Genomic DNA, 26,906 nt, shown 5'->3' on the forward strand with positions numbered 1-26,906 from the left:
AAACAGTTTTCCATCATGAAACTTGTTTGAAATTGTAAGAAATCTTATTTCGGACAGTTTGGAGTTATGATTTATCGTTTGTTACCTTGAACTAGTGTCCTTGAGTCGTGTCACTGGAAGACAAGTAAAGGCAGAAGCAGTATCTGCATGTCTGTCGTCAAAATCTTATCTCTCCCACCACCTGCTCCCAATCACCAAAAGCTAGCAGTGAACCATGTTAACACTAAAAATAATCTAATGTCTACAAATATATTCTATGCACTGTAATATCACTGGATATAAACTACTCAACAATTAATGGGGGTACTGGAAATACAAAATCAGTGTACAAAAACATTGTAGCATGTACCTCGTTTAATTAACTTGAAATGAAGCCAAACATTTCCACAGCAATATCAGATACTAGTTAAATAATATTACTTCCAAAAAATGTTTAGTTCAGACAAAAACAGGACACTAAAAAAATATCATTATCATATGTTGAAGACTACAGACAGCCATATTACTACAACACTTCCATCATATTGCCAGCTACTCTGGTAAAAGAATAGACAATCACCAAAAAGAAAGTTAAAATGTAAATGAAAGTTGATCAAATAATCAGTCTCTGGCCATATAAAACAATGAGATCTAAGTCAGCCCATGCACTTGTTCATGTAAAACATAAATCACCTTAAACAATACATAATGAACATGTATTTTAGAGTAAAAAGTATCTTATTCTATTTTGAATCATACAGAATGCCTTATCTCTCATTCTCCGAAATGTATTGGAAACTTCTTGTGCTGTGTTCCCCAAGAACAGAAAAAAACATCTAAATGCACCTTTGCCCTGCACAGCAGCACCAGAGTCATGTAACCAATCCAGTTGACCATTCACTCACTCCATTTTTGCATTTGACCAAAAGAACACATAATTTAGCGGAGAGTCGGGATAAATCTTACTTCATGTGGATGATCAAACCTGCTGCCTCTGATCCAGAATGAGAAACTTCTGTGGAAGTATTTGCTGAAAGAGGTATGAATAGCCTCTTAAATCTTTTTCCAAATACAGTTTTGGCAAGCAGTTTTGACTGCTGTGAAACCAACTGCTGAAAAACCTTTAGATCTGGGGAACTTTAGATCATTTGGGGAACTGGTAAACATTCTTGCATTTATCAAATCAACTGCTCTTGTAGATCCTCATTTTTGTATAAGCACTAATGAAAGTCCTTCAGCTGCTCTGGCTAACCAGCCTCATTTGTTGTCTGAAACAGTGAAGAAGGGATATTCAACATGAGATGGGCTTCACACTGTGCCCATGTGGGGAGATTGTTGCATGGAGCTCTCATTAGGCTCTTCTATAGAAGTAGAGTTTTCATCATTATGAACACTCTGTTTTTGATAAAAGCTTTTGAAGGTATGATCTGAGTGAGTGAGTTGTCAACCATTCTGATCACGTTTTTATTCTGTTCTTGGGGAACAGACCAGAGGACGTTTCTACTACATGGAGAAATAGACAATTCTTTTTCCTCCTAAAACCAACCAACCCAAACAAATTTTACACAAATTAAGAAATATTGAACTCTTCAACGCATTTTACTTTGACTGGACAAAGTCAGACGTTTAACAGAAAGTTCATGTCACATATCACAAAGTCCATAAGTTGTGACCCAAACTTACTGACATTAATGAACTTCCTCTATCTGGTTTCTGTTTCCTTGACAGAGTAGATGGAGATCCCCGTTATGACCAACACAAACGCCAGGAAGTACAGCACATGGAACTGATGGAATGGCAGAAATGAGTTTGTGACTATGTAAAGGCAGGGAAATCATAGGTATGCTCTTAAAATGATCAGCAGTAATGGACCTTGAAACAAGATGGGCCTCAATCAGTGTGTAAAAATAGTAACAGCAACTGCAACACCGATGGTGTTATTAGACTTGTAACTTGAAATTTACAGTTTGTCTGTATTCATAGCTGAAAGGTTTGAGAACAATATTTCCTCACTATTATGTAAATTGCACTCTGGAGCCTGTTATGACTTGAGCAAAATCATTTTTCAGATCCTATGAGGCATGAATAATGTAATTTTCTGACTAAAATTGATATTTTATACTTATCCTGACTCATGCTAATTATGCTTGTCTCCTTCCTCTTGCGAATGATAGTGGAACACTTGAAATCCCTTGAAGTTCCCTTTAAAAAAGCAGACGTAAAATCACTCACCCAGAGTAGTGGCCCTTCCTCCCTTTGGCGCCCTTTTGGTCACCTGACCAACCATGCCTTGTCACTCTCTCCGTATGAAAGCCCGACACCCGGATTTACAGGGAAATCCAGAGTGCCATAAGAGGGGAGGTTGGGAGGGCTAACCTCATGAGTCAGGATAAGTATAAAATATCAATTTTAGTCAGAAAATTACATATTTTTCCTTATCCTGACTCATGCTAATTATGCTTGCAGAATCCGTCGGAAATGGTGGTGGGTCAGACCACGTTCTGCATTCCCTAGTTGTAGATTTACGTCCTGTATTACCCCCCATGGGAACTTATCACGGCACTGTTGAAGATTCTGTTCTTCCAACTTCTCTCTGATGAGTCTGGGGGGACTTCTAGGAGCTCCGGTTGGGCGATGAAAGGAGCTTCCTCTTCCTCCTTTTGTACTGGAATACTTCTTTTATCTGGCTCTCTGGACTCCTGCAAACTTTGATTTGTTGGAGTAGCTTTGGGACGTCTGACGGATCACGTTGGCCAAGGTGTCGATGGATTTAATCATCATAACTTCCCTAGAGTCGTGAGATACTTCTCTGACGACTTCTTCAGTTCCTCCTCCGAAGATGTAAGATGATGACCATGGGGCTCTGTATAGAGACTTGGGTGAAGCGTTCACTCCAAGTGCATGCTGACAATAACCCTTGTCTTCTCAGGAGAGTCAAGGCCCGCTGAGGTGGATGCTAGGTGCTCCGACATAAATTGATGGTCTCTCTTCTGCATAAGTAGAGCGGAGTATATCATCCGGTCTTCTTCGGCCGAGGAATTCTTGAACTTCCCTCTATCTGGCTAATCCAAAGAAAGTACGTCAGGTGGTTGTATCCAGCTGCGCTAACTTCTTATCCTCAATCTTGTAAGTTCTTTGACGGGAATCGGTGATAATCTTATAGTCATCATCAACCTCTGCAGCCTTCAGGAAGAGTTCCATCCTATGTAGAGGGAATTTCCTGGCGTTGAATGTCGGGATGTGTTGACTCTGCGACTTGGTGGCTTTATCAAAAGCTGCATTGAGTTTGTCTGGTACTTGAGAGATCGGGTTGGTCGGTGGAAAAGTGAGCATGTCGAAATCATCTTTTGGACATCTTGTAGGTAAACGCCTCATCTGTGTCCTTAGAAGGTGATGATAAGTCCAAGCCATTGGCGATCCAGGAGTTAATTTCCGTATCGGAGAAGACGCCTTCACCTTCCTCCTCTGATTTAGACATCTCTCGCTCTAAGGATGCACGAAGACTTGAGTCTCTATAAGATGATCTATAAGATGAGCTTCGCGCAGGCGATCGATCCCAATGTGATCTTGAATCCTGGAGGTGGATTCCTGGACCGTGCGAAGGTGGCTGGACGTAGCTTCCCTCTGTAGGAGTGCCTCCGCGCAGGCTCTTGATGGGCATCAGAACCTGATGGAGATGACGATTCATATCTGCGACGTCTGTAGGGTTCGGGAGAACGCCTTGATTCCTTCCTGCGTGGAGACTTCTTAGCCGCACTCTCTGGGGCGTCTACTTCAGACGGGGAAGATCGTCGTGTCCTCGAGCCTTCGCCCAGGCTTCCCTCTTCATCCAGATGAGGTGGGGGGGCTGTAGAGCCTTCACGCAGGCTAGTAGACGTTGTAGCGGTCTTCATAGCAGCCTTCTCTTGAGCGAAGCGACATTCCATCATCGACATCATCTGGTCTGTAAACTGTTGCATGAACAGTCCCAGGTTGAAGTTCTGCGTTGTCTGAAGAGACTGCTGCAGCGATGAGGCATCTGATACTGAAGAGACGTCTTCTAAGGCTCGCTGCACTCGTGAAGAGTTGATGCTGCTGCTATCTCTGGTGCCTGATGTCTGCGTTGATAGTAGGTCTTCTGTCAATGTCTGCGCTGATACCAATGTCGATGTAGCTGTAGAAGCAGGCTTCGTCTTCTTGCAGACGATGCTGACTTTAGGTATACCAATGCCGATGTAGCTGTAGAAGCAGGCTTCGTCTTCTTGCTGACGATGCTGACTTCAGGTATGAGGATCATCATAAACGTCTGCTTCTTCCGGAGGTACAATCTCGGCTGAGAAAGACCTCGTCTTCTGTGTAGAGCTGATCTTAGACTTCGCTGAAGTCTTCATAGTAGTAGCCTTCTTCTTCTGCGAAGATGAAGATTTGGCCTTCTTCATCTGTGATGAGGTCAGCTCAGTAGACGATGATCTCTTATGGCCTCTGGCGTTCACCCCTGGTACATCCACCTGCTCCTGAGAAACATTCAGCCATTCACTAGAATTATGAATAACTGCAGCAGTGGTTAACACATGGTTATCAGCGCAATCACTCGATTTAGACATGAATACCTACGTACCCAGTCCTTAGCACGTCTATGGATGGAAAAAGGGTAATTATTAAATTCAACTGAATTTAATTTTACACAATACTTACAGCGAGAGCTGAAAGAACATGAAACAGTGCAATTAGGACATAATAAATGAGGGTGAGCCGCAGACACTCGGTACCTACAACGAATACAAGTTTTCATCAATTGTAAACATGAAGAAAACACATGTCAAACAACGGAAATTTTAGAACAAATTTCAAACCGTAATGTAGAATATAATCCTAAAAACTGTATACAGCAATAATTTTGATGTAAGGTCCAAAAATATAAAAGGATATGTACCGTATAGGGACCCAGGTGCTCTTACAACCGTCCTCAAAGGCGAAGAAGGAGAGAGTGACAAGGCATGGTCGGTCAGGTGACCAAAAGGGCGCCAAAGGGAGGAAGGGACGCTACTCTGGGTGAGTGATTTTACGTCCGCTTTTTTAAAGGGAACTTCAAGGGATTTCAAGTGTTCCACTATCATTCGCAAGAGGAAGGAGACAAGCATAATTAGCATGAGTCAGGATAAGGAAAAATATAATTGTGTACAAGTAACCATAAATGTTGGACAGTAAACACAGCAGAACATTGCTACAATTTAACAGCCAAGCTTTACAACTTCAGCAATCGCATGTTCACAGACATATGCTGACAACAAAAACAATGAGGACAATGAAGGAAGTAATTGAATTGGTAGGTCACTATAGAAATGTACCATATGGTACCATATATACATAGAACTAAACCATATAGTAACTGTCCAGTTCACTGTACTTGATGAGCTTGATGAGCCTATAAAATTGGGCACAAGCCATTTTCATTTCACTTTTCACATAAAATCCTGCATGCTCAGGAGAGATTGTTGTCAGCAAATTGCATATGCGTCCAGGACATGGTAGGGGAGTGAATAAGGTTCTAAGCTGCTTTCAGCAGTATTCCAGCATTATCAAGGAAGATGACACCAGTAATAATGTTAGGAATCAAACTCAGGTCTTTGGTGTGACACCAGGGCCTCCTTTCACAAAGCTATAACATGATCCTAAGTCACTAAGGTAACCGCAGTGCAAACGAGTCTAGAAAAGACAATCCAGTGATCAACAGCATTAGCATCAATCTACGCAACTGGAATACAATGATATGGGTCAACCAAGTCAACAAGCCTGACCACCTGATCCCATTAGTCGCCTTTTATGACAAACATGGGTTGCTGAAGACCAATTCTAATGCGGATCTTCATGGGTGTGATGTTGAATACCACAGTCAGCAATCTTGCAGCCATATCTCATCAGTATGTAAACGCGGGTAATTAACTTGGAACAGACAAACCACTTGTAGGTATCCAAGATATTTTTTTTTAAGGACTTTTTATTCTTTCACACACACGATGACTTTTCACTTCACCTGATGAAGGTATCTGTAATGGTCCCAAAACGTTGTGTGGGAAAGAATAAAGAAGCTTCAATCCATAAAAAATATCTTGGACATCTATAACAACTTCTAAATGCCACTAAAAGACATTACTTGTAAGTAGTTGGAAATAATGTTGAGTGGGAACATTGGTTTTATGCCACAGTCAGAAATTAAGGTTTCAACAAACTGGCATGTAAATAGTCACTAACACACTAGGACCATTCTCTTCCCACAGAGGTTACTCCTGTCATATCTTCCTACGTAACCTCTGTTCTAATACGGCCCTTTCATGGTGTGAGCGTTCAAGACTCGTGATTGGAGGCAATCAGATTTAGTTGTGCAATCAGCGACGTTGTTTCAAAAGTGATCATTCGCAAGGCCTCGGTAATTTCCGTCTGCTTCGAGAAAACTAAACTTCTTCCCCTGCACGATGCGCAAGCGTTTCTTCTAGACAGAACTCAGTCATGTTATGGCGGATCAGTGGCGTCTCCATCGCCCTCGTTGACAATCCGAACAAGCTAGCCATTAAACGTCTTGTGTGTAACATCAACACGCAGTCCCCGACAGATGGGGGATATTTGTGGCCTCACATTTGCTTGTGTTATTCACTAGGACAGGCTTCACAAACTTACTTTATAATGAAACAGGAACAATCCAAACAGCATGGAGTAGAAGTCTGCTGACAGGATGGACAGGTTGACTGAGGTGGCACTGGTGTACTGGATGACAATTGTCATACAGCTGTATATCAGAAACTGGCACAACACAAAGCCCAGCCAGGGCAACACTGAAACAATGAAGGGAGGTAATCCATATCGTTCATACACTGACAAATTTGCTGCTTTAAAAACAACACCACTGCTTCTTACATTTCAGGGTATATAAAACAAAAACCTTCCTTGAGTATGTCTAATTTACCGATACCTCAGATCTCTGCCTATTTTACTGACTCACAGAAAACAATCTGTTCAATTGACTCATATGAGTCATATGAGTCATATGACTGACAGGATTGGATAAAGAACATCTTGAAGTCATGTCTCTGTGATATATTATCTACTGCTCTACTGACATGACACCCATAAAGATCTGGGTTAGAATTGGTCTTCAGTAACCCATGCTTGTGCAAGTTTGTGAAGAAACATTGAAGGGTTCTAGAGTTCTGCTCGGAAAAGACAAAGACGGACTGACGGATTAGTCCTTAATCTGGTGGTCAGGTATAGCGCCTTATTTGCTTTTTTTAAAAACACTCTGACTTGTAAGATGCGATTAATAGGACATGTCATCGCTGACTTATCCTAATTGTGTAGATCAATGCTCATGATGTTGATCACTGGATTGTCTGGTCCAGACTTTATTATTTACAGACTGCAGCCATATAGCTGGAATATTGCCGAGTGTGGCGTTAAACAACCAAGCAGCCAATCTACTGACATGAATTAAAAGTGTTGCTGCAACAGTACACTGACACCATTATGATTATTTTCACATATGAAGGGAATTGAGGCTGATGATATATATTTATACAAAATGTAGGACATTATGATTACAAAGTCCCTAATGCTATGGAGTGCAGGAAATGGGCACATGCATATCACTGTTAACAAAAAGTTATATCTAAACAAATTTTGTGAAAATAGTACCTTACCTATTTCATATCTTGTAAAGTCAAGGTTAGCAACTTCATGTCTCTCAAGGATGACACTGAAAGCCAAGATTTCAATTTTCAATATTTCAACCTCACTAAAATCATGCCATTTCTCCAGACTGAAAAATGATCATATTGGGATTGTCAATACATGTATGTGATGAAAACAACAGAGAATATCATTTCGTAATCTTGGGCTGTAATATTTCAACAAAATGTTAGTGCATAAAGATTTACTGCTAGAATACATGACTTTGAGTTTTCCCTCATTAATTTAATTGGGCCAAATATATAACTTGTCATTTTTGGGTCTCCAGTCAATTCCTTTCCTTGTTGAATAGGGTTCCTTAACTTGAAACAGAAATTGAAAATTTATAAATCTATGAATTGCATTTTTATAATACTTATCCTATCTCACGTTATGCACTTTCTCTTGTCCTTCCACCCTTTGTGTGGAAATGACCTAAAACAAATGTTCTGAAACAATTGTAGTGTCTGTTGACAAAAAGACAGACATTACAAGATCAGAGGATGTTGTGGAACATACACAGGGAGCGCTGAAGGAAGAGGATTGACTACACAACAGATCAACTCTAGGGATTGTCAAATTTGGAGGGTTCAATGAGCCTGTAGGGAATGCTGAATCCTGAGATGGAATCAGAAGATCTTAGTTATAAAGATGAAACCAAGCCCCAATTATGTCAAGGGATTAAAGAGATGAATAAAAATAATCTGTAATGACAGGTCATCTACACCAATGCGACAAGACAGAGAAAGAATTCAATTGGGAGCCACATGGCTGGCCTGATCAAGACGCATGCGACTTGCAGGAGACTGTGATAACCTGCAACAATTGCTGGAGCTGGGGTGTGTATGGGAGAGGTGTTAGAAGAGGCTGAAAATTTTGTTTCAGGTTGTTTCCACCACAAGGTTAGAAAAACAAGAGAAAGTCCATAATGTGAGATAGCATAAATTAACACAGATAAAATCACCCTACATAGTGAGAGCTTCACTTACAACTGTATCCCGCTGATGAAACTACCAAACAATCCAAGCATGCCCAGGAATTCTGTGCGGGCAAAATGTTTGATGACATATTCCTCTCCTACATTGGACACCCCATATAGGGCAGCGCCAGCAATCACCAGGAAGTCTCCCAGGAGAGGGTTACTAGCTGTCGTTCAGAACAAGATATTTCACAAGAGAAATAAATGCATACAGGAATACAGTTTTATTCAATTAAAACAATGTAAACAAAAAGCAAATGTGATGAAATAGTTGTAACTCGACTTAAGCCTTTATTATGCACAAAATGTGTGAAACAAGGTTCAAACATTGGAGATCCAGTCTTTCATTTTATGCAACCATTGCTGACTCCATGTTATCAAGAAAAAGAAAAACAATTGTTAACAAATAAAGTTTTACTCATAAAATAAAACCCAACATAGAGTAATATTTACCTCCTGTGGTTCCTCCTCCACTGTTCCTGCCAGCTAAAACATCAGCTGCCACCAGCCCACCAAGTCCCACAAGACAGCAGACAACACCCACTAGATGCACCGGACGATATCGGACTCTCAGTACAAAGTAAGACAGAATCATCACAGTGGGGATACTGAAGCAGTCGAGGAGCTACAAACAGACAGACAAGAATATAGAGAAGGAAGCCATGCGACTTTAAATCTGTTTATAGAAAAAAAATGATAAAATGGTCAATGGATACCATCTTAGACTGATGTGTGCAGTTTGACAAACACAAGAAATAGTGATTGCACTAAAAACATCACATTACATTTAAACTTTTAAAGACTGGCACATCCACAAACCAATTGCTATGGCCCATAACCTGCAAAGCCATGGTGTGCCTCAACCACTGCACATTCTGTATCCTGTACATGGTAACATGTAAAAGTAATATTGCTGAAGGATTACTGTTAATATATATATATATATGCATTGGGAATATCCAATAGTTAATTAATTTTACATGGCTCTTATATCAAGGGTGTACAAATGTACTACTGGTTACAGTAGTGATACATGTGTGACCTGCACACTGGTTACAGTGGTGATACATGTGTGACCTGCACACTGGTTACAGTAGTGATACATGTGTGACCTGCACACTGGTTACAGTAGTGGTACACATGTGACCTGCACACTGGTTACAGTAGTGATACATGTGTGACCTGCACACTGGTTACAGTTATACATGTGTGACCTGCACACTGGTTACAGTAGTGATACATGTGTGACCTGCACACTGGTTACAGTAGTGATACATGTGTGACCTGCACACTGGTTACAGTAGTGATACATGTGTGACCTGCACACTGGTTACAGTAGTGGTACATGTGTACATGTGTGACCTGACCTGCACACTGGTTACAGTAGTGGTACATGTGTGACCTGCACACTGGTTACAGTAGTGATACATGTGTGACCTGCACACTGGTTACAGTGGTGATACATGTGTGACCTGCACACTGGTTACAGTAGTGATACATGTGTGACCTGCACACTGGTTACAGTACATGTGTGACCTGGTGATACATGTGTGACCTGCACACTGGTTACAGTAGTGATACATGTGTGACCTGCACACTGGTTACAGTGGTTATACATGTGTGACCTGCACACTGGTTACAGTAGTGATACATGTGTGACCTGCACACTGGTTACAGTAGTGATACATGTGTGACCTGCACACTGGTTACAGTAGTGATACATGTGTGACCTGCACACTGGTTACAGTAGTGATACATGTGTGACCTGCACACTGGTTACAGTGGTGATACATGTGTGACCTGCACACTGGTTACACCTGCACACTGGTTACAGTGACCTGTGGATACATGTGTGCACACCTGATACACTGTGTGACCTGCACACTGGTTATAGTAGTGATACATGTGTGACCTGCACTGGTTACAGTGGTTACATGTGTGACCTGCACACTGGTAGTGGTGATACATGTGTGACCTGCACACTGGTTACAGTGGTGATACATGTGTGACCTGCACACTGGTTACAGTAGTGATACATGTGTGACCTGCACACTGGTTACAGTGGTGATACATGTGTGACCTGCACACTGGTTACAGTGGTGATACATGTGTGACCTGCACACTGGTTACAGTGGTTATACATGTGACCTGCACACTGGTTACAGTGGTGATACATGTGACCTGCACACTGGTTACAGTGGTGATACATGTGTGACCTGCACACTGGTTACAGTAGTGATACATGTGTGACCTGCACACTGGTTACAGTGGTTATACATGTGTGACCTGCACACTGGTTACAGTGGTGATACATGTGTGACCTGCACACTGGTTACAGTGGTTATACGTGTGTGACCTGCACACTGGTTACAGTGGTTATACATGTGTGACCTGCACACTGGTTACAGTGGTTATACGTGTGTGACCTGCACACTAACCTGCACGCTGGTAACAGTGGTGAACTTAAAGGCCTTCACCACCAGATAGTTGGCCTCCACGTCAATGACAGCTAAGATGAGGTACTTCCACCAGTAGGTCTTGAGCAGGAACACAAGGTTGCGCTCTTCCTGTCGACAGGCCAGGACAACCGTGAACACCAAACACAGCAGCACATAGTTGAGGAATGACTGAGCTGAAGGAGACAAATGTACAGTACATTATAGCAGACAGGTAATTAAGATAATCGAACAAGGTAAGACTTGTGAAAGTTAAACGCATAAAAACAGACGTGTTCATACATTTGCTTACTAATCATGCTAATTATGTCCAATATGTTGAATGAACAGAGAGACATAGATAGGAAACTTGGATTTTAGGGAAAAGCAAATTCTAACATGTTGGGTGATTTGTGGCAGTATTGCAATGTTCATAAACATAAGGACATTTTAGGGAACACAACCAAAATTTGGTTCATTATCTATTGAATAAAAATATCTTCAATAAAACAATCTACTGGAAATTTTGAAATCTAAAAGTATATTTAGATGTGACTTGTAAGTTAAAACATAGAGATATGTTTCTTGTTATCATTTCAGTCACATCACTGCCACCTTCTGGGTTCAAATTCACACTAAAGGAGGCATCAAAGGTACAATTCACAGGGGCCCCGTTACTCTTGAAGGTTAAACATTGTAATCAGTGACCTGTGTCTGAGACCTATTCATTCATTGCTTCATTAATCGAGACATATTTGTTGCCATCCTGGTGCCAACCTGTTGGTGTCTGTACCCCCTGCTCCTGGAGAAGTCCACTGGTCACCCCTGTCCCACAAATCAACAGAGACAGCAGCTGCCCCATGGCAATCAGCTTCAACACATGTCTGCAAACAGGATCCAAACAGTATAGATTTTTATTTATTTATTTATGCTCGAAAACAGTATAAGAATCTATACCGAAACGTCGCCATTGTCAAAATAGAGAAGTTGATCATCCATTAAGTCTTGTCATCTCTATACCACCAACTTCTAGAATGCCACTCAAACAAATCACATCTTCAATTATCTGAAAACAGAGATGTATGAGCACTATATACTATTATTTAAAGGGGCCCATTTATATAGTTGGTCATAAAGTATTGAGTTCCTCAAATTCCTTTTTTAATTTTAGAACAATAACAATAATACCACCATTCAATACTGGCCATGCAAATAACCACAGATACCCTAAGGAAAATTACATAAAGGCAAAGACTGTGTTGCTTAGTAGCTTAAGCATGTGCCAGCAATACTGAAAACCCTGTTCAATGTGTAGCATCAATTCTCAGTGCCCCATGCTAGGATGGAATATTTCTGATATACATGTACATGGATTACCATACTGTGACTTACCTGGAACACAACTTTGTAAGTAGGTCACGACACCTCTGTTTGACTGTTGTATGTTGATCCAGGTTGACAGACATATCTGGTGTGTGAGTGCCAGGCAACTGGTGGTACTGGAATCTGTCATTGTCCCCACCACTGGCCATCAGCTCACGCTTCTCCTCCACCATATCCATATCTACACTGTAAAGGTTGCCTCATGACTCACTGGATTTGTGTACTTAAATGATTGTACTATTGTATCCTCATACAATAAATAATGAATATGCTTATAATGCATGGATGGATATAACAAATTGTTAGGGTTTTTTTTCCCTGCCACTTGCAGTATTTATTAGTAAAAAATATGTAAAATAAACTAAGCTTATAATGAACTATAATTATTACTGTATTATGGGTTTTGTACACTTGAGAAATATTTGTTGTTTACATATAACATCTCAGTAACCTGAAGGCTACTTTATCTTTGTAAAACACCAACATCCCAGTATATTTACAATGTTTGCATGGCGCATTGACACATCTTTTTACAGTGCCATCTGAAACATTATTATGCATCAAAACACATAATTAACCTGACAATAATATTCTCTCAGTAGTCTCCCAACAATTTCGAAGTAATCACCCTAAGCCATCATTGGCGGATCCAAAAGGGGATAAGCGGTGGTTGGTATAGGGGGTTCGACTGAAAATGACTAAAAACCACATTGACGTTTATGTATTGCATTGGCGGAGCCAACGGGGGGGGGGGGTGTGGGTGGTGGTGGTGGTTCAGGGGGTTCTGAAACACCCCAAACCCCCAAATTGAAAAATCCTGGATCCGCCTATGCCGGCCTTGTTGATAGAATCTAACTCTCGGTCCCAGATTGAATAATGAAATTCTCGAGAATTCACACAACTGTCATTTTGCAGGCTCTGATCTATTGTAATATACGTCAAACTATTTTTAACAGCGTAGAGACTCGTATAGTACAAACCAAGTTAGGAATCGCCAAATCAGCTGTCAAATGTCGTTCGTGAACTGTCACTGTTATTGGTGCACTTGATCAGCTGTGCAACAACAAAGCTTCCACGTAACTTGGATCTGGAAAATAAATGCCAAATACACTCAAGCGGCATTTAAATCTTTAATTAGAAACTCGTTTCATATACATGTGTTTACTGTTAGAGATAAACCCGTTGTCTCTATAAACATGATTACAAGTGCCCTCTCCGTACAGTCACGTGCAATTATTGTTCCCCTATTTTCTTAAAACTTGATTGATTGGATAAGATATCCAAGGCAATCCAATCGGTGAACCGCTTACAGTTCTGCCACTTATTCCACCCACGTGACCAAACAAACTAGACAGGAAGTTGGTGAATCTCAAAGGTTGGGAAACCCCTTTCAGATTCGTGTTAAGATTTTCATACCCGTAATGAACTAAGTGACAGTTGTGACAAATTATCTTATATAATATGGTTGAACCAATCTTCCAGTATCAGTTCAGACTGATTTTGATCGGAGACAGCACTGTAGGCAAGTCGTCTATCCTGAGGTATTTCACGGACGGAAAGTTTGAAGAGCAGTGCGATCCCACGGTTGGGGTAGACTTCTATGCTCGTCTTATCGAGGTGAAACCTGGAATTCGAGTGAAACTCCAACTATGGGACACAGCTGGTCAAGAACGATTTAGGTGAATTGTCTTTATAAAGATTAACATCCATGTGGAACCAAAATAATTTATTCAACATGGCTTCTTCATTGATAATACAGTGGCGTGATGTTGCATCAAGCATCATTCATGAACAAGGAGAATAGATAATTGTAGGCGTCAGTATTGAATTTGAACATTGGTTTATTTGATATGTTTATCTATAAAAGAGTGTTGCCTTTAATGTATGTGAAATGCCAATGTCAAATTTGAACAGACATTAACCATTCCAACAGGAATTGCTTAGGATTCTCAAGAATGGAGAGTAATTGTGAGCTTGGTACTTTTGTAGCATGGCCTGTCAGTTTCCTATTTCCTTCTGAGACAGTGGTTAAAAACACATATTATATGAAGAAAAGGCATTGTATACATTGTTCACATGAGGTTTTAAGCACAAAGTGTAGCTAATCAATTATTACAATTTACACTGCAAAACATCCCCCCAAAAGGTCTAAGGTGTAGTACAGGGCAGTTTGTTCCGATAATCATATCAAAGTGGGACTGGGCAATCAGTTTCTAGACATCTCCTTTGAGTGAGTGAGTGAGTTTAGTTTTACACCACACTCAGCAATATTCCAGCTATATGGCGGCAGTCTGTAAATAATCGAGTCTGGACCAGACAATCCAGTGATCAACAGCATGAGCATCGATCTGCGCAATTGGGAACCGATGACATGTGTCAACCAAGTCAGCGAGCCTGACCACCCGATCCTGTTAGTCGCCTCTTACGGCAAGCATAGTCGCCTTTTGTGGCAAGCATGGGTTGCAGAAGACCTATTCTACCCCGGATCTTCACGGGTCACATCTCCTTTGACAATTTCTTTTAGTCAATGTACTTTTGACGTGTTTATGTGGGTTCTCAGCATGTGCTAATTAACAGCCTCAGCAAATCCCTCATTGCCCTGAACGTGATTGGTCACATTTGCTTTTCTGCTACATCTATTTAATGATGTAGAAGAATCAAACAGTTACATAGACTAATTACAGTGAGACAATATGCCATGTTTAACATCTGACACCAATTTCAGTGTCTACAACTGTACAGAAAGTTGGATCCAAACAGTGGAGCAGAGACTCTTGTTACATTTTTTGTTGTAAATTCATGATGCTTCAGAAAACTAAACTGTATACTCCAGGATTTGAGTTGTCAAACCAAATTCTCACTGAAAAGGTGATTGTCATGTACCAAAATAATAGTTGTCAAATGAACTACCTGTTTGTACAAACTATGTTTGTGTTTTTGGTTTGGGTATGCATCTGTTCTTCCCCCCTCTAAACTTCTTAAAGTGTAATTCTGTATTTAAAATCTCATACAAATTGTTTTAAAGCAAGTTGAAACAATGTAACTGTAGTGTATTTGTATCTAGCTTAGTTTCATAATGTATTAAAGTTATAATTTCACTGTTGTACAAGGGTAGAAATAACTTTAAAATTGCTAGTGTACTCATGTACAGTGGCACATGTAAAATCACTTGCCCTGATAATTTTTCCGCTATACCGGCTGATTTTTTAAATAAACAACATAATTAACATTGGAATGTCAACTGGACACCGGTACAGCGTGATGTACAAATGTGCTTGCCCGACAAAAAAACCACTGGACTCGGACGTTGGGCAATGGGTTATTTCCACCCCTGTTGTATGATCTCTGTGAAACTGAGCAGCCAACAGAAGCTTGATAAGTATCAAGTCAGATTTAGTATTATAGATTGCTTAGTCTAATGCAAGTGTATTATATACACAACTAGGAACTCCCTGAATAGGTGTCATCGAAACAATTCTTCATCGGTATCTTTGTTAAAGTACAGGACATTGGTAATGACAAGAGCATTAATAGATTTAAGACATGGCAGACTGTAAGGTAGGGGCTGGGATGGAAGGGAAAATTGGTGTTCTTTGACTCTAATTTAATCTTAACACCAGTGTGTGGACGGACAAATTCATTTGTAGTTAATTTCAAAATCATTATTCAGTGAACTTCATAAAAATAGACAATAACAAACTGGTACCATCATCCGTTGTATAATAATGTCACTATACAGCTATGCTAAGCTACTGGCAAGAAATCCATGTATTGCTATGATGATAAATGTTATTACTGTCTATCATTGTATAAAGGAAAGGTTTAGTGCACACAGTCTTGACAGGATACACTGTCAGTCCTCTGTTATGTGTCATACCTAAATAGGTGTTAACTGTTGTAGACACCTGTAATGATAACCATGGTGCAGTCCATTGTGAAACTGAATCAATCATTCAAGGAAAGTGACTTGACAACTATTATGGTTAGTAAGTAAAGGGATTTATTGTAACACCAGTACAGAGATGAAATATGTTACTGTATGAAGATGAGTTGGCAGCTTAGTTGCAAGTTGTGTAGTGGCAAAGTTGTAATTGTTAGAGGTGAGGTGAAATGGGGTTTAACGTTGTACATATTTCGCTCATATGACGACGTGCATGAGTGTGTATGTGTGGCAGCTTGTACTAGCCCAGACTTAAGCTGGTTTTATAATGCTAGCGCACTGGGATACCATGCCGCAGTTAAGCATGAACACCCTACTCAGATTGACTCAGACACATACTAACTTCAAACCGACCAGTCCTTGTTGTACCCATTAAAATGATTAATGCCGAGTGCCAGGCAGGGACAAACAAGTACCATATTTTAACGTCTTTTGGTATGATGCGACCGGTGATCAAACCCCGACCTTCCGCTCTCCCGGACAGACACTCTAACAACTACATGACGGAGGCGGTTGAATTGTTAGATGAATATACATACAGTATAATGTTTATAATGATGTTTGAGGTTGTTGAAAGACAGCAAACCATGTATTGTCAATTGTTCTTTGGTTCTTAATTTAATTCCAAATATAGAGACCATATTTGGATTTGAGGCTTATTGTTGATGTCCATGATCATGGTAATTTGATATTGCTAAAAGAAAAACAACAATCTGTACTGTCCTGCATAGTACATTGGCAGTAGGGTATATAAAGCATTTGCTCATCATTTTGAACTTTCCACATAGAGACAATGTTCGTCCCCCACCATGACATACATGAAAGTGGTGTAAAATACTCACTTATTTCATAATTTGTTTCTCTATTAATATGGATGCATCTTTTTCTTCAGGTCCATCACACGATCCTACTACCGAAATTCTGTGGGCGTGATGATCATCTATGATATAACAAAACGTAGCACGTTTGAGAACATAAAGGACTGGTACGAGGAGTCTAAGATGCACATAGAGCCACAGAAGGCTGTATACCTTGTGCTAGGACACAAGTCAGACATGGAGGAACAGCGTCAGGTCACAGCAAGGGAAGGGAGACGTTTTGCTGAAATTCACGGACATAAGTTTTTGGAAACCTCAGCAAAATCTGGCAAAAATATTGAAGAATCCTTTGCATTGCTTGCACGGGACATATATCAGCAATTGGAGGATGGCCATATTAAACTGGAAGATGGTTGGGATGGGGTGAAGCCTGGATTTTCTCGGCCGAAAGATAATCTGCATCTTCTTGAAGGCGATCCTGAGGGAGGTGGATGTTGTTGATGGAGTTATCTCCCTTAAGTCTTTCCATCAGTTTATGTGCAATGGCTTGTTTAGACTTGGACCCACTATAGATATTGTAATAGTACACTATCATCAGCTGAAGTGCTACATAATGCTATCCAGTCAATTGTACCTTGGTGTTTCAACTATAGGTGTTGTTACTTATATATGATATGTGACTCATGTTTCTTATAAAGGCACCAGAGGGATTGAAGGAATTTAAGATAGTCTCCATCGGTGTATTTGATGTACTTACTATTGGATCTGTAATGACCTTATACTGTAGATCTGTAACTCTGTATAACTAATCCTGATCATCATCAAATTCTTGACATGAGATAAGGATATTTATGTTATGTAAGAATGTTAAGGTTACTAATTTAAGCCAATTTGGTATATTGTAATGAAGAAAAAAGTCTGTGCCACTGTCTTAGGGTTTCTATATTTGTGAGAGTTCTCATCATGAGAACCGCAAAAGTGTAAGTTTTGGGTTCTGTCTACTCTTAATTCATCATTTTTATTGTGAAAGGATTATTTTATATTTCAAGTAATTTACTTAAGTATGCATTGTCTTCCAATCTGTACATCATAGATGTTAAGATCTCGGTGAACACTGTATCAGTATCAGGTGGGGTAATACAGCAGTGATAAAGTATTATAGAGTTATCTCCCCCTGTACACTTAACCAGGAAACCAAGGATCATCTTGCATACACTATTACAAGCTTTCAGTCAGAGCCTTGAGAAAATTAACTTAAGACATGAAAAGAGAAAAACATGGACAAATATAATGTATTATGATACCTTGCACATATCCATGACGATTGTTTGGATGAATTGGATTGACTTATATTCTCCCCACCAGTTTGTCAACATTTATTATCTACAGGTGTTTCCTCTGTCTGGTTTTGTTCTATGGAACCAATAACTCAACTGGAGTTTTGAATTCAGTAGTTGCAGTAGTAAAGACAGTGATTTAATTGTTGTGGAATATTGAATGATTTATTTTTCTGATGTAGTCAAAAGTAATGACATTTTTTGCTAATTTGCTATACATACAGTTTTAACCCACCGTTTCAATGGTTTGTGAAGACAGATGATACTGTGTAGGTTTTAGGCTAATAGGTGCAAATACCAATATTATTTTCTTACAGCTGAATAGACATCTCAAATTTTCAAATGTTATTGATTTATATTTGTGTCCTAATAGGTATATATTTTGGTGTAAGTATTTCCAAGTTTCTTACCAAAGATCTTATCTTTGTTTTTGATGTAGCTAATGACCAGATTGTTAATGTGTGTGTGTGTAGTAACATGATTAGTTGTAGACACCCAGTTGGTAAGCTACTGCTGACATTAAATACCATAATATCTTCTTTGAAGAGAGACTACATAAGCTTAAATTTTTTTGTTGATAAAATGCTTATTATATAGAACAACAATAGAGTTTCATTTGTTGATGTTTGCTGCTTTACATTGTAAGAGTCATTGAAACTGGAATTTTATAACGTTGCTAAAATTGTTTCTAAACTGCCTTTTTAGTTTCAACACACTTTCCTCTATTTAACAAATTACAGTTGGCACATATGTGGTCAATTTTATCACATGGACTCCATGTATGTTAGCTGAATGAAATTTGAATCAGGGTAGGAATATATTCCTTAAAACCTAATGCAACTGTATTTGATGATCTACAATGAAGACCAATGTACTGTACTTGAATCTTCCTATCTGCAGCTGTTTTCGTCACAGCAATGGCACCATTTTGGAATCTAGTATGTTCTTCTGATCCTTGTTGCTTCAGACTATATTTCTTCTTGTCAGCTGAGTTTGATAGAAGCATACAAGTGTCTTGATATAATCCATGATAAAATGGGCTCTCCATGACTTCAGATACTTGGCACGTCTTATTCATTATGTTTATCTCATCTAACAAAGATTATTCATTTACATGTATGAGAAAACCCCTTCATGTTCAGCCTTCTCAGTCGACAATATAGATTTGACTAATTGGTCTATGTAGTTGATGATGTATATAGAATATTTACACAAACACTTCATATTTCTTCTCAACCTTTTATCATGTTGGACTTCATTATTTTGTATTGTATTTGTGAATGTGTGTTCTACATTTTTCTCCAAATGTCTATTGCTGGTTGCAGAGTGCTGGAGCTCAGTCTAAACTGTAAAGAAACAATTTGATGCAGTGGGTGATAGTGGCCAAGCTTTACAGTGTGTGCTGGAGGATGAATGGATGATGAAGATGATGATGATGATGATGATGATGATGATGATAAATAGCTTGTGATAATGGAGTGTGTGCAGTTAGTGTAGGGACTGTATGTTGTCACTTGATAAATATATTGTCTGTTACCATGGTACTGTGGTTCTGTAGTTCATCTCACGCATCTTATATTGAACTGACTTGAAAGAGTGATTCCCAAACAATTAATGTCTTTTACTGTGTTTTGGTATTTTCTTGGGTGCTGTGTGTAAATTTATATCATTTAAAATCTATAGTCCATTTGCCTACAAATGAGAATAATGAACTGAAAATAACTCAAAATCGGGAATAGTCAATTAAATTTTAATGTGGTGTATGGCAATGAATATGAATATGAATATGAACAATATCGGCTCTTTGTTATTTTTTTTTCATCACTGGAAAAGGTTGTTGAAGAGGTTATCATGTTGTTTTGTGTATAGGTTGACACCTTAATCTTATAATGCACAATGGTAGGAGGAATAGTGCAAACATGCACTTGCACAGCAATATATACTAGACTATTTCCGATTTTGAGCTACTTTGCAATTCATCTTTCCTTTTGGAGATAAACAGACTATAAATAGGGAAAGTACATGGAAAGTACCTGAAAAGTAGAGAAATAGGTCCCCCAAAGTAATTCTGTCACTGGTCATAATGGTCCCAGAAACACAGTCGTCTATATATGATAAGTGATGTGAACACACAAATCTTTTGCCATCTGCAATCTGAAGGCAATGAAGGCGCAAAAGGGTAGTCCAGAAATGTTACAAAGAAGTTATCCTTAAGAACGTTTTATTCCTTTATGTTCTACAACCTCTAAATGGCAATCAAACATTTAGCTAGCTCATAGTTTTCCACTGAAGGCTTGTAGGTCAGCTACAGACCCACAATATTACATGTATGTTGTCTGAAACCAGATCCGTATACAGTTCTGGCTTTAATGAGTAGTTTTCATTATATATGGAGCATTTGGCAGAAAGGGATTTGTTTTCTCTCTTGACATTTTTCATTGTTTACACACTGCTATAAGCTGTTTTAGCAAGAGGGAACTGACAATACCACTTTAGTTATGATGGTTCTTAGATCAGGCCAACAAGTCATAATTTACGTTTGGGGCTTTTTCATTATATAAATGAAATGGATTATCCATGTAAACAAAGGCAAATACTACAGAAAAGTTTCTAGAACAATGGAAGGACAATCACAATGTGTGACAATGTAATATGCAAATTTTGTGCATGTTTTAAGCATGAGAGTACCTGGTAAATGTCTGTATTCCATGTAGAAAGTACTGTGTGAGTGTTTGCAATCTTCACAAACATATAAGTTTTATGCTTCAAGCCTGCCATGTTAAAATAGCTTCAAATATTCAACATGTGAGGTAGCCTCTTGAAATCTTGCAACTACGTGCATGAGTAGCCTTCTGTTAGGTGTTGTAACTGTTACAGTTGACTGTTCTCTGTTGTTGACTGATAGCCTATGACACAATACCCTAAAACTCTAGTGTGTGTTGATGATATATCTGTGTGCGAGGTGTAGTGGGGCCTATAAATGGCAAACCAACAAATGAGCAAAAATAGTAAAAAAATGGTAAAGAGGGATGGAATTCAGCCCCTTGTCAATGGTTTACACTATCACTGCACATATGTAACCAAATATTTCACATGCCAAAATGAGTGTGTGTGTATTATGATGCTTGTTGTGGTATGTGAAGGCTGAGTGTTGGTAGGAACATAATTTGAAATTGTATGTCTATTCAACATTTTGTATGATTTGACAGATTTGTATGTTTACTGTACCATAATTAGGTGTACATGATAGAAGAAGTGTGATGCTGTATTATGGTGTGATATGGCTCATGGTATTCAAGTATTATACAGTGTCCACTAAACAATGTGATCAGTCTGCATGGACACTTTGATAAAGAATACATGTAAATTTGATTTCCTGCTTCATTGCCAGGATATGATGTCTTGCTTATTTGATCACCCTATGATTAATAAGGTTTAAATCAAATTTCCTTTCAAATTCATAAATCCAAAGTTTGCTTCTTGATAAAGGATTCTGTGCTGGTACTGTATTATGCTACTGTATAATTAAAGTGGACAGTGATTGATTGGTTTACTTGCAGATACAGGTAAGATAATTTGTCAATAGTAACACTTAGTGGATCCAACACTTAGAAAATATTTTATTATATCACCTGTTGTAGAAGCTAACCTATTACTCCCTTGGGAATAATTATACAAATGGCAGGCATAGGTACTGAAAATTGACCCACGTGTTACGCTATGGAAGGCATCCTGTACATGGAATAAATCCAGTATATTGACAGTACTCTATATACACTGTGATCTTACTGGTATTATTATGTTAACAATCATTTATGACATTAATGAATCAGGGTCAATAAGATGCATATCAGTCTTGACTGATAACCTAGGGATATCATTTGAACTTAGTTCAGCATATCATGTACATCATTCATTTTGTTGCTAAGCAAATATAAATACCTGTGGGTACACCAAAGTGACAAATATGTTGCCACATCCTTAAGAAACCTCTGCCAAGAGCAGAATCAGTTGCATCAATATATCATGAGTAGGTGTAGGCATCATGAGGATGATAACAGGTTTTCGTGAAAATTTGAGAATATCCTGCCCTATCACAAACACATGCAAAGGATAGTCAATTATTCATCTAAAAAAGACAGGAATGTATGGTACAATTCAAAAAGGGTGTTGAATAAGACATTTTGGACATATTTCACACTTCCCATGTCAAACCTACCTGTGAAAATATTCAAATTTATGTTTATGATAACTGTAAAGAACTTTTTTTTTCCCTGGTTATTGAATTAAAAAATAGCATGAAAAAATTCATTATTAAAAGATATATATATATTATGTCTGTATCAAATTACAGAATTAAGTACATGAACGATACCAATATTGATTCATTCTGTATATATTATTTTCAGATGTTGATATGTTGTCGCTTTTGTTGTAGAAATTCTTTAAAACTGAAGCAGAATTCCATGGCTTTGGCATATTATTCATGTGTTCAGTGACAGCTTATCTCTGGGCTTGTCTATTAAGTATACATGTATATATTGTAAAGGTGGACACTTATTTCAAATTGGTTATGAATAGTAGCTGTTGTTTCAAAGATTGTATTATTTTGTTAAGGCCAATAAAATTCATATCTTCAAATAAGTACTGGGATGTATTTAGACCAGAGTTCTGGTGATGGTGAATATTTCTGTTTTTATTACATATGTATGCACATGTATGGCTGATTAACACATTTTAGAGGATGTTGATGATGTTGAGTTTTAATGTTTCAATTTTATTTAACAACACCACAATATTGAACAAGCTGACATATCAGAGGCAAGAGGACAATAGGTGTTGCTTCCTTTCTTTTGAAGAATATTGATTTGTGTTTGTTAAGGACCTTAATACATCAGATGAACTCATCAGTGAAGAAGACTTGTGGTACAGCTGGGAACTATTCATTGAATGATAATCAATTCTTGCAGTACAATGGTATTATTGCTAATTTTGATGATATACTATTTTTGTTTTGAATAAACTTTGCCATTTTAGAAGGTGGTCAAATGTAACACGTTATATTTGGGATTACACTTTCTCAGTAAAGTACAGATTCTAGAACTTTGTTGGGTCGAGTCCCATCCGAAATACAAACCCTCACTGTCAGTCAGGATGTGAGTTTGAATCCTGAATGAGATTTTACCCAACAAAAGTACTAGAATCTGTACTTTACTGAGAAAGTGTAATCCCAAATATAACATGTTATATTTTTGGTTTTGTTTTACATTTTGGTTTTGAACTTGTTCTAATTCAATATTCTGCCGATTCAGAAACAAAATCAATATGGCAGAACTAGGGTCAAGTGACAGTCTTTGCAAAATTGTCTCCAGTCATTCTAAACACTTTGCTTGCAAACATATGATGGATATCAACCAGTAGTTTATGGTATCCCCACTGACAACATCTCTGTTTCACACACATCACTAGAACACCATTTTTTAATGAACCTTAACTTCATGACATGCATCTATCTGGATGTTAATTACACAAATTACACAGAGACAGTGTTTTAACTTTCATGCACTATGCTAATTATGTCATCTGTATCTAGACTGTAGGGCACATCATCTGTATCTAGACTGTAGGGCACATCATCTGTATCTAGACTGTAGGGCACATCATCTGTATCTAGACTGTAGGGCACATGACTGTGAGGCACAATTCCCACTTTTTACATATAGTGTATTGTAACTAGGTTTATTTTGCTACCCTACCAGATAAAATGTGTAAGAATATTATTTGTGTCATTATGTTGTAATTTGTGCAACTTTTTGAACATTAATGAAAATCTATTACTGACCCATGATGCGGTAAGCTTCAAATGACAGTTTAAGAGACACATTTACCAACTTCACTTCCCTAGTGTCCTCGTGAAATTATAATGTTGATTTTACACATTTTATTATAATCCTTCCAAACAGGAATTATCCAGATTCTGTTTAGAATAGAAATAGCAAGGATACAAAACATGTCAAAGATGGGACACATGACTGGACACATTGATGTTTTGCATTCAGTTGAGTGTGCTCGGCACATAGTCAGCCTCTATAAACCTACAATATTTTGTTATTCTGATTTCAGAGGATATTCATTATTCTTTCATAATAATTACAACTCATTATCCCAGTGACATAACAGTGCAGTATCTATGCTGTGATATTCTAACTGCTTTTTAAAATCGTTTCTGTGTGGTTATTTCCTAAATTTATTGGTTTACAACTGTAAAGAGTTCACATTCTACCAAACACACAGCTCTATATATCACACATGTATCAATACACATAGCTCTCTGTATTACATGTACATGTATATCAATACCCACATGTCTATATGTCACATGTATATCTGGTACTGTTGTTTGTTGGCCAGTATCTTTCAGTTGCTACTTGCCATATGCATACATGTGTGTTAATATGTTGTAAGTGCAATATCATTATTGTTTTAATGCAGCCAGTGGTTTTTGGTTGCCTCTTGCAGTTGTGAACACTGGTATGCACTAAAGTGTTGATAATAATAAAGACATTCATGCAGTCTACATGTAACATGTTGTCAGTGTATCATCATAGAGTGAGTGAGTGAGTTTAAGGTTTATGCCGCTTTTAGCATCTTCCAGCAATTCACGGCATGGAACACCAGAAATGGGCTTCACACACTGTACCCATGTGGGGAATTGAACAGGTGTCTTCGGCATGATGAGCGAGCGCTATAACCACTAGGCTACCCCACCACCCTGTAACATCATAGAAGACTTGAAGGTAATATTGTTGATCTTATGAAGCAAGGTTTCCTGGCTTTCTTGCCTTTTCACAGTCTACCATCCATTTTTTACTATATTGTTTGTTGTTTAACACTGCACACAGCAATATTTCAACCATATGACGACAGTCTGTAAGTAATGAAGTCTTACCAGACAGTGTCATTGAGATCTTGAGCATTTATCTCTCCAGTTTGTATATGATGGTATGCATCAACCAAGTCAATGAACCAGTTACCCACCTGTCTCTCAGGCTATGTGTGTTCAGTATTGTGAATTGCTATAGACCTATAATGGATTCTGTTTCTTGTTTAATGCTGCTCTCAGCAATATTCCAGCTATATGGTCGAGACCAGACAATCCAGTGATCAACAGCATGCACATTGATCTACTCTGTGTGTTCAGTATTGTGAATTGCTATAGACCTATAATGGATTCTGTTTCTTGTTTAATGCTGCTCTCAGCAATATTCCAGCTATATGGCTGCTCAGTGATCAACAGCAGCAATATTGCATTGACCTATAATGGATTGTGTTTCTTGTTTAATGCTGCTCTCAGCAATATTCCAGCTATATGGTCAAGACCAGACAATCCAGTGATCAACAGCATGCACATTGATCTACTCAGTTGGCTACAATGACGCGGTCAACCAAGATAAGGAGCCTGACCTTGTTGGTGGTGCCTTTTATGACTGGCATGGGTTGCTGAAGACCAGTTCTAACCTGGATCTTCAGTGTCTTGTGACCCTTCTGCTTGTTAAATCGCCCAAAACACAACTGAAGAAGCCTTGGTTGAATACTGAGAACTTTTGTTTGTTGTTGTTTTTTTGTGAGTGTGTGTGTGTGGGGGGGGGAGAATTCTCATTGTACATGCTTCATAACAATCATCACCCCCTTGCCATTTATTAATAGTGGTCCCCAGTTGATATCACTTCCTGTAAATTTATGTATATGTAGTATTTTAATAACTATATATTATTTAAGTTTACCGTTTTATATTGCATTTACATGCAATGAGCAGAAGAAAATAAGAACCTATTTATACCTTTCCAGTTTAATGTAATCAACACTTCTGTTATCCTTAATTACAGAGCCCAAACCCATGTGTCACTTGAGACAAATCGTGCCAGCATCCTTCAAACCTGAACAGAAACACACACAAAACTCTATCTCAGTTTGGCGCCCGACAAGAACGTTTGGATAAAGTTCCGAAACAAAATATATGTGACAAATCACATACCGATATGCATGCTGAACCGATCCTGAGACTTCGGCATATAGAGTTGCAGTTTCAGCAGGGACAGATGTTTGAGAACGTGGGCGATAATCGTGTGTAGGTGAAACAATAAATTACTGAATACAATAATACAATGTATATCGGGGAAAGTACGTATAATATCGATAGCGTAGGATTTAATTAAATGCCACGTGGGTCATTGTGTTTGAGGTCATCCAACCAGTTGTTTTCTTTTTTGTCCCATGCATATATCCGGAACTTCACAATTATTGTCTCCCTGGTTGAAAGGAAAACAGACTGCAGAC

At 38.6% G+C, this 26,906-nt stretch overlaps 2 protein-coding genes across 3 annotated transcripts; one reads left to right on the forward strand and one right to left on the reverse strand.

Annotated features, from left to right (window-relative positions):
- Positions 1-1,414: 1,414 nt before the first annotated feature.
- Positions 1,415-13,698, reverse strand: LOC124289207 (solute carrier family 35 member F1-like). Of its 2 annotated transcripts, none has more exons than XM_046725813.1 (9): positions 13,455-13,698; positions 12,484-12,655; positions 11,869-11,975; positions 11,095-11,288; positions 9,110-9,281; positions 8,667-8,823; positions 7,650-7,705; positions 6,634-6,788; positions 1,415-1,765 (listed from the first exon to the last, which is right to left on the reverse strand). In XM_046725813.1, the coding sequence occupies exons 2-9, from the start codon at positions 12,651-12,653 to the stop codon at positions 1,682-1,684; spliced, it is 1,095 nt and encodes a 364-aa protein (XP_046581769.1). In that variant the 5' UTR covers positions 12,654-12,655; positions 13,455-13,698; the 3' UTR covers positions 1,415-1,681. The 2 variants fall into 2 exon arrangements, with proteins under 2 accessions (XP_046581769.1, XP_046581768.1); XM_046725812.1 differs by having other exon boundaries at positions 12,484-12,660.
- A 122-nt stretch (positions 13,699-13,820) lies between these two features.
- On the forward strand, positions 13,821-25,146 carry LOC124289208 (ras-related protein Rab-39B-like). Its single transcript, XM_046725814.1, has 2 exons — positions 13,821-14,153; positions 17,307-25,146. The coding sequence occupies exons 1-2, from the start codon at positions 13,936-13,938 to the stop codon at positions 17,731-17,733; spliced, it is 645 nt and encodes a 214-aa protein (XP_046581770.1). The 5' UTR covers positions 13,821-13,935; the 3' UTR covers positions 17,734-25,146.
- The last annotated feature ends 1,760 nt before the right edge of the window (positions 25,147-26,906 follow it).

Source organism: Haliotis rubra, unplaced genomic scaffold, assembly GCF_003918875.1.
Source record: "Haliotis rubra isolate DU_JTF1 unplaced genomic scaffold, ASM391887v1 Scf436, whole genome shotgun sequence".
Classification (NCBI taxonomy): Eukaryota; Metazoa; Mollusca; class Gastropoda; order Lepetellida; family Haliotidae; genus Haliotis; species Haliotis rubra.

What these genes read in the sequence shown, in the direction of transcription:
- LOC124289208 (XM_046725814.1), top strand. Translation starts at nt 13,936, where the DNA reads ATGGTTGAACCAATCTTCCAGTATCAGTTCAGACTGATTTTGATCGGA. An exon ending in GCTGGTCAAGAACGATTTAG is followed by an intron (nt 14,154 to 17,306) that starts GTGAATTGTCTT and finishes CTTTTTCTTCAG; the next exon opens with GTCCATCACACGATCCTACT.
- LOC124289207 (XM_046725813.1), bottom strand. Translation starts at nt 12,653, where the DNA reads ATGGATATGGTGGAGGAGAAGCGTGAGCTGATGGCCAGTGGTGGGGAC. An exon ending in TTCATCAGCGGGATACAGTT is followed by an intron (nt 7,706 to 8,666) that starts GTAAGTGAAGCT and finishes CTTGGCTTTCAG; the next exon opens with TGTCATCCTTGAGAGACATG. An exon ending in CTTTACAAGATATGAAATAG is followed by an intron (nt 6,789 to 7,649) that starts GTAAGGTACTAT and finishes TCATTGTTTCAG; the next exon opens with TGTTGCCCTGGCTGGGCTTT.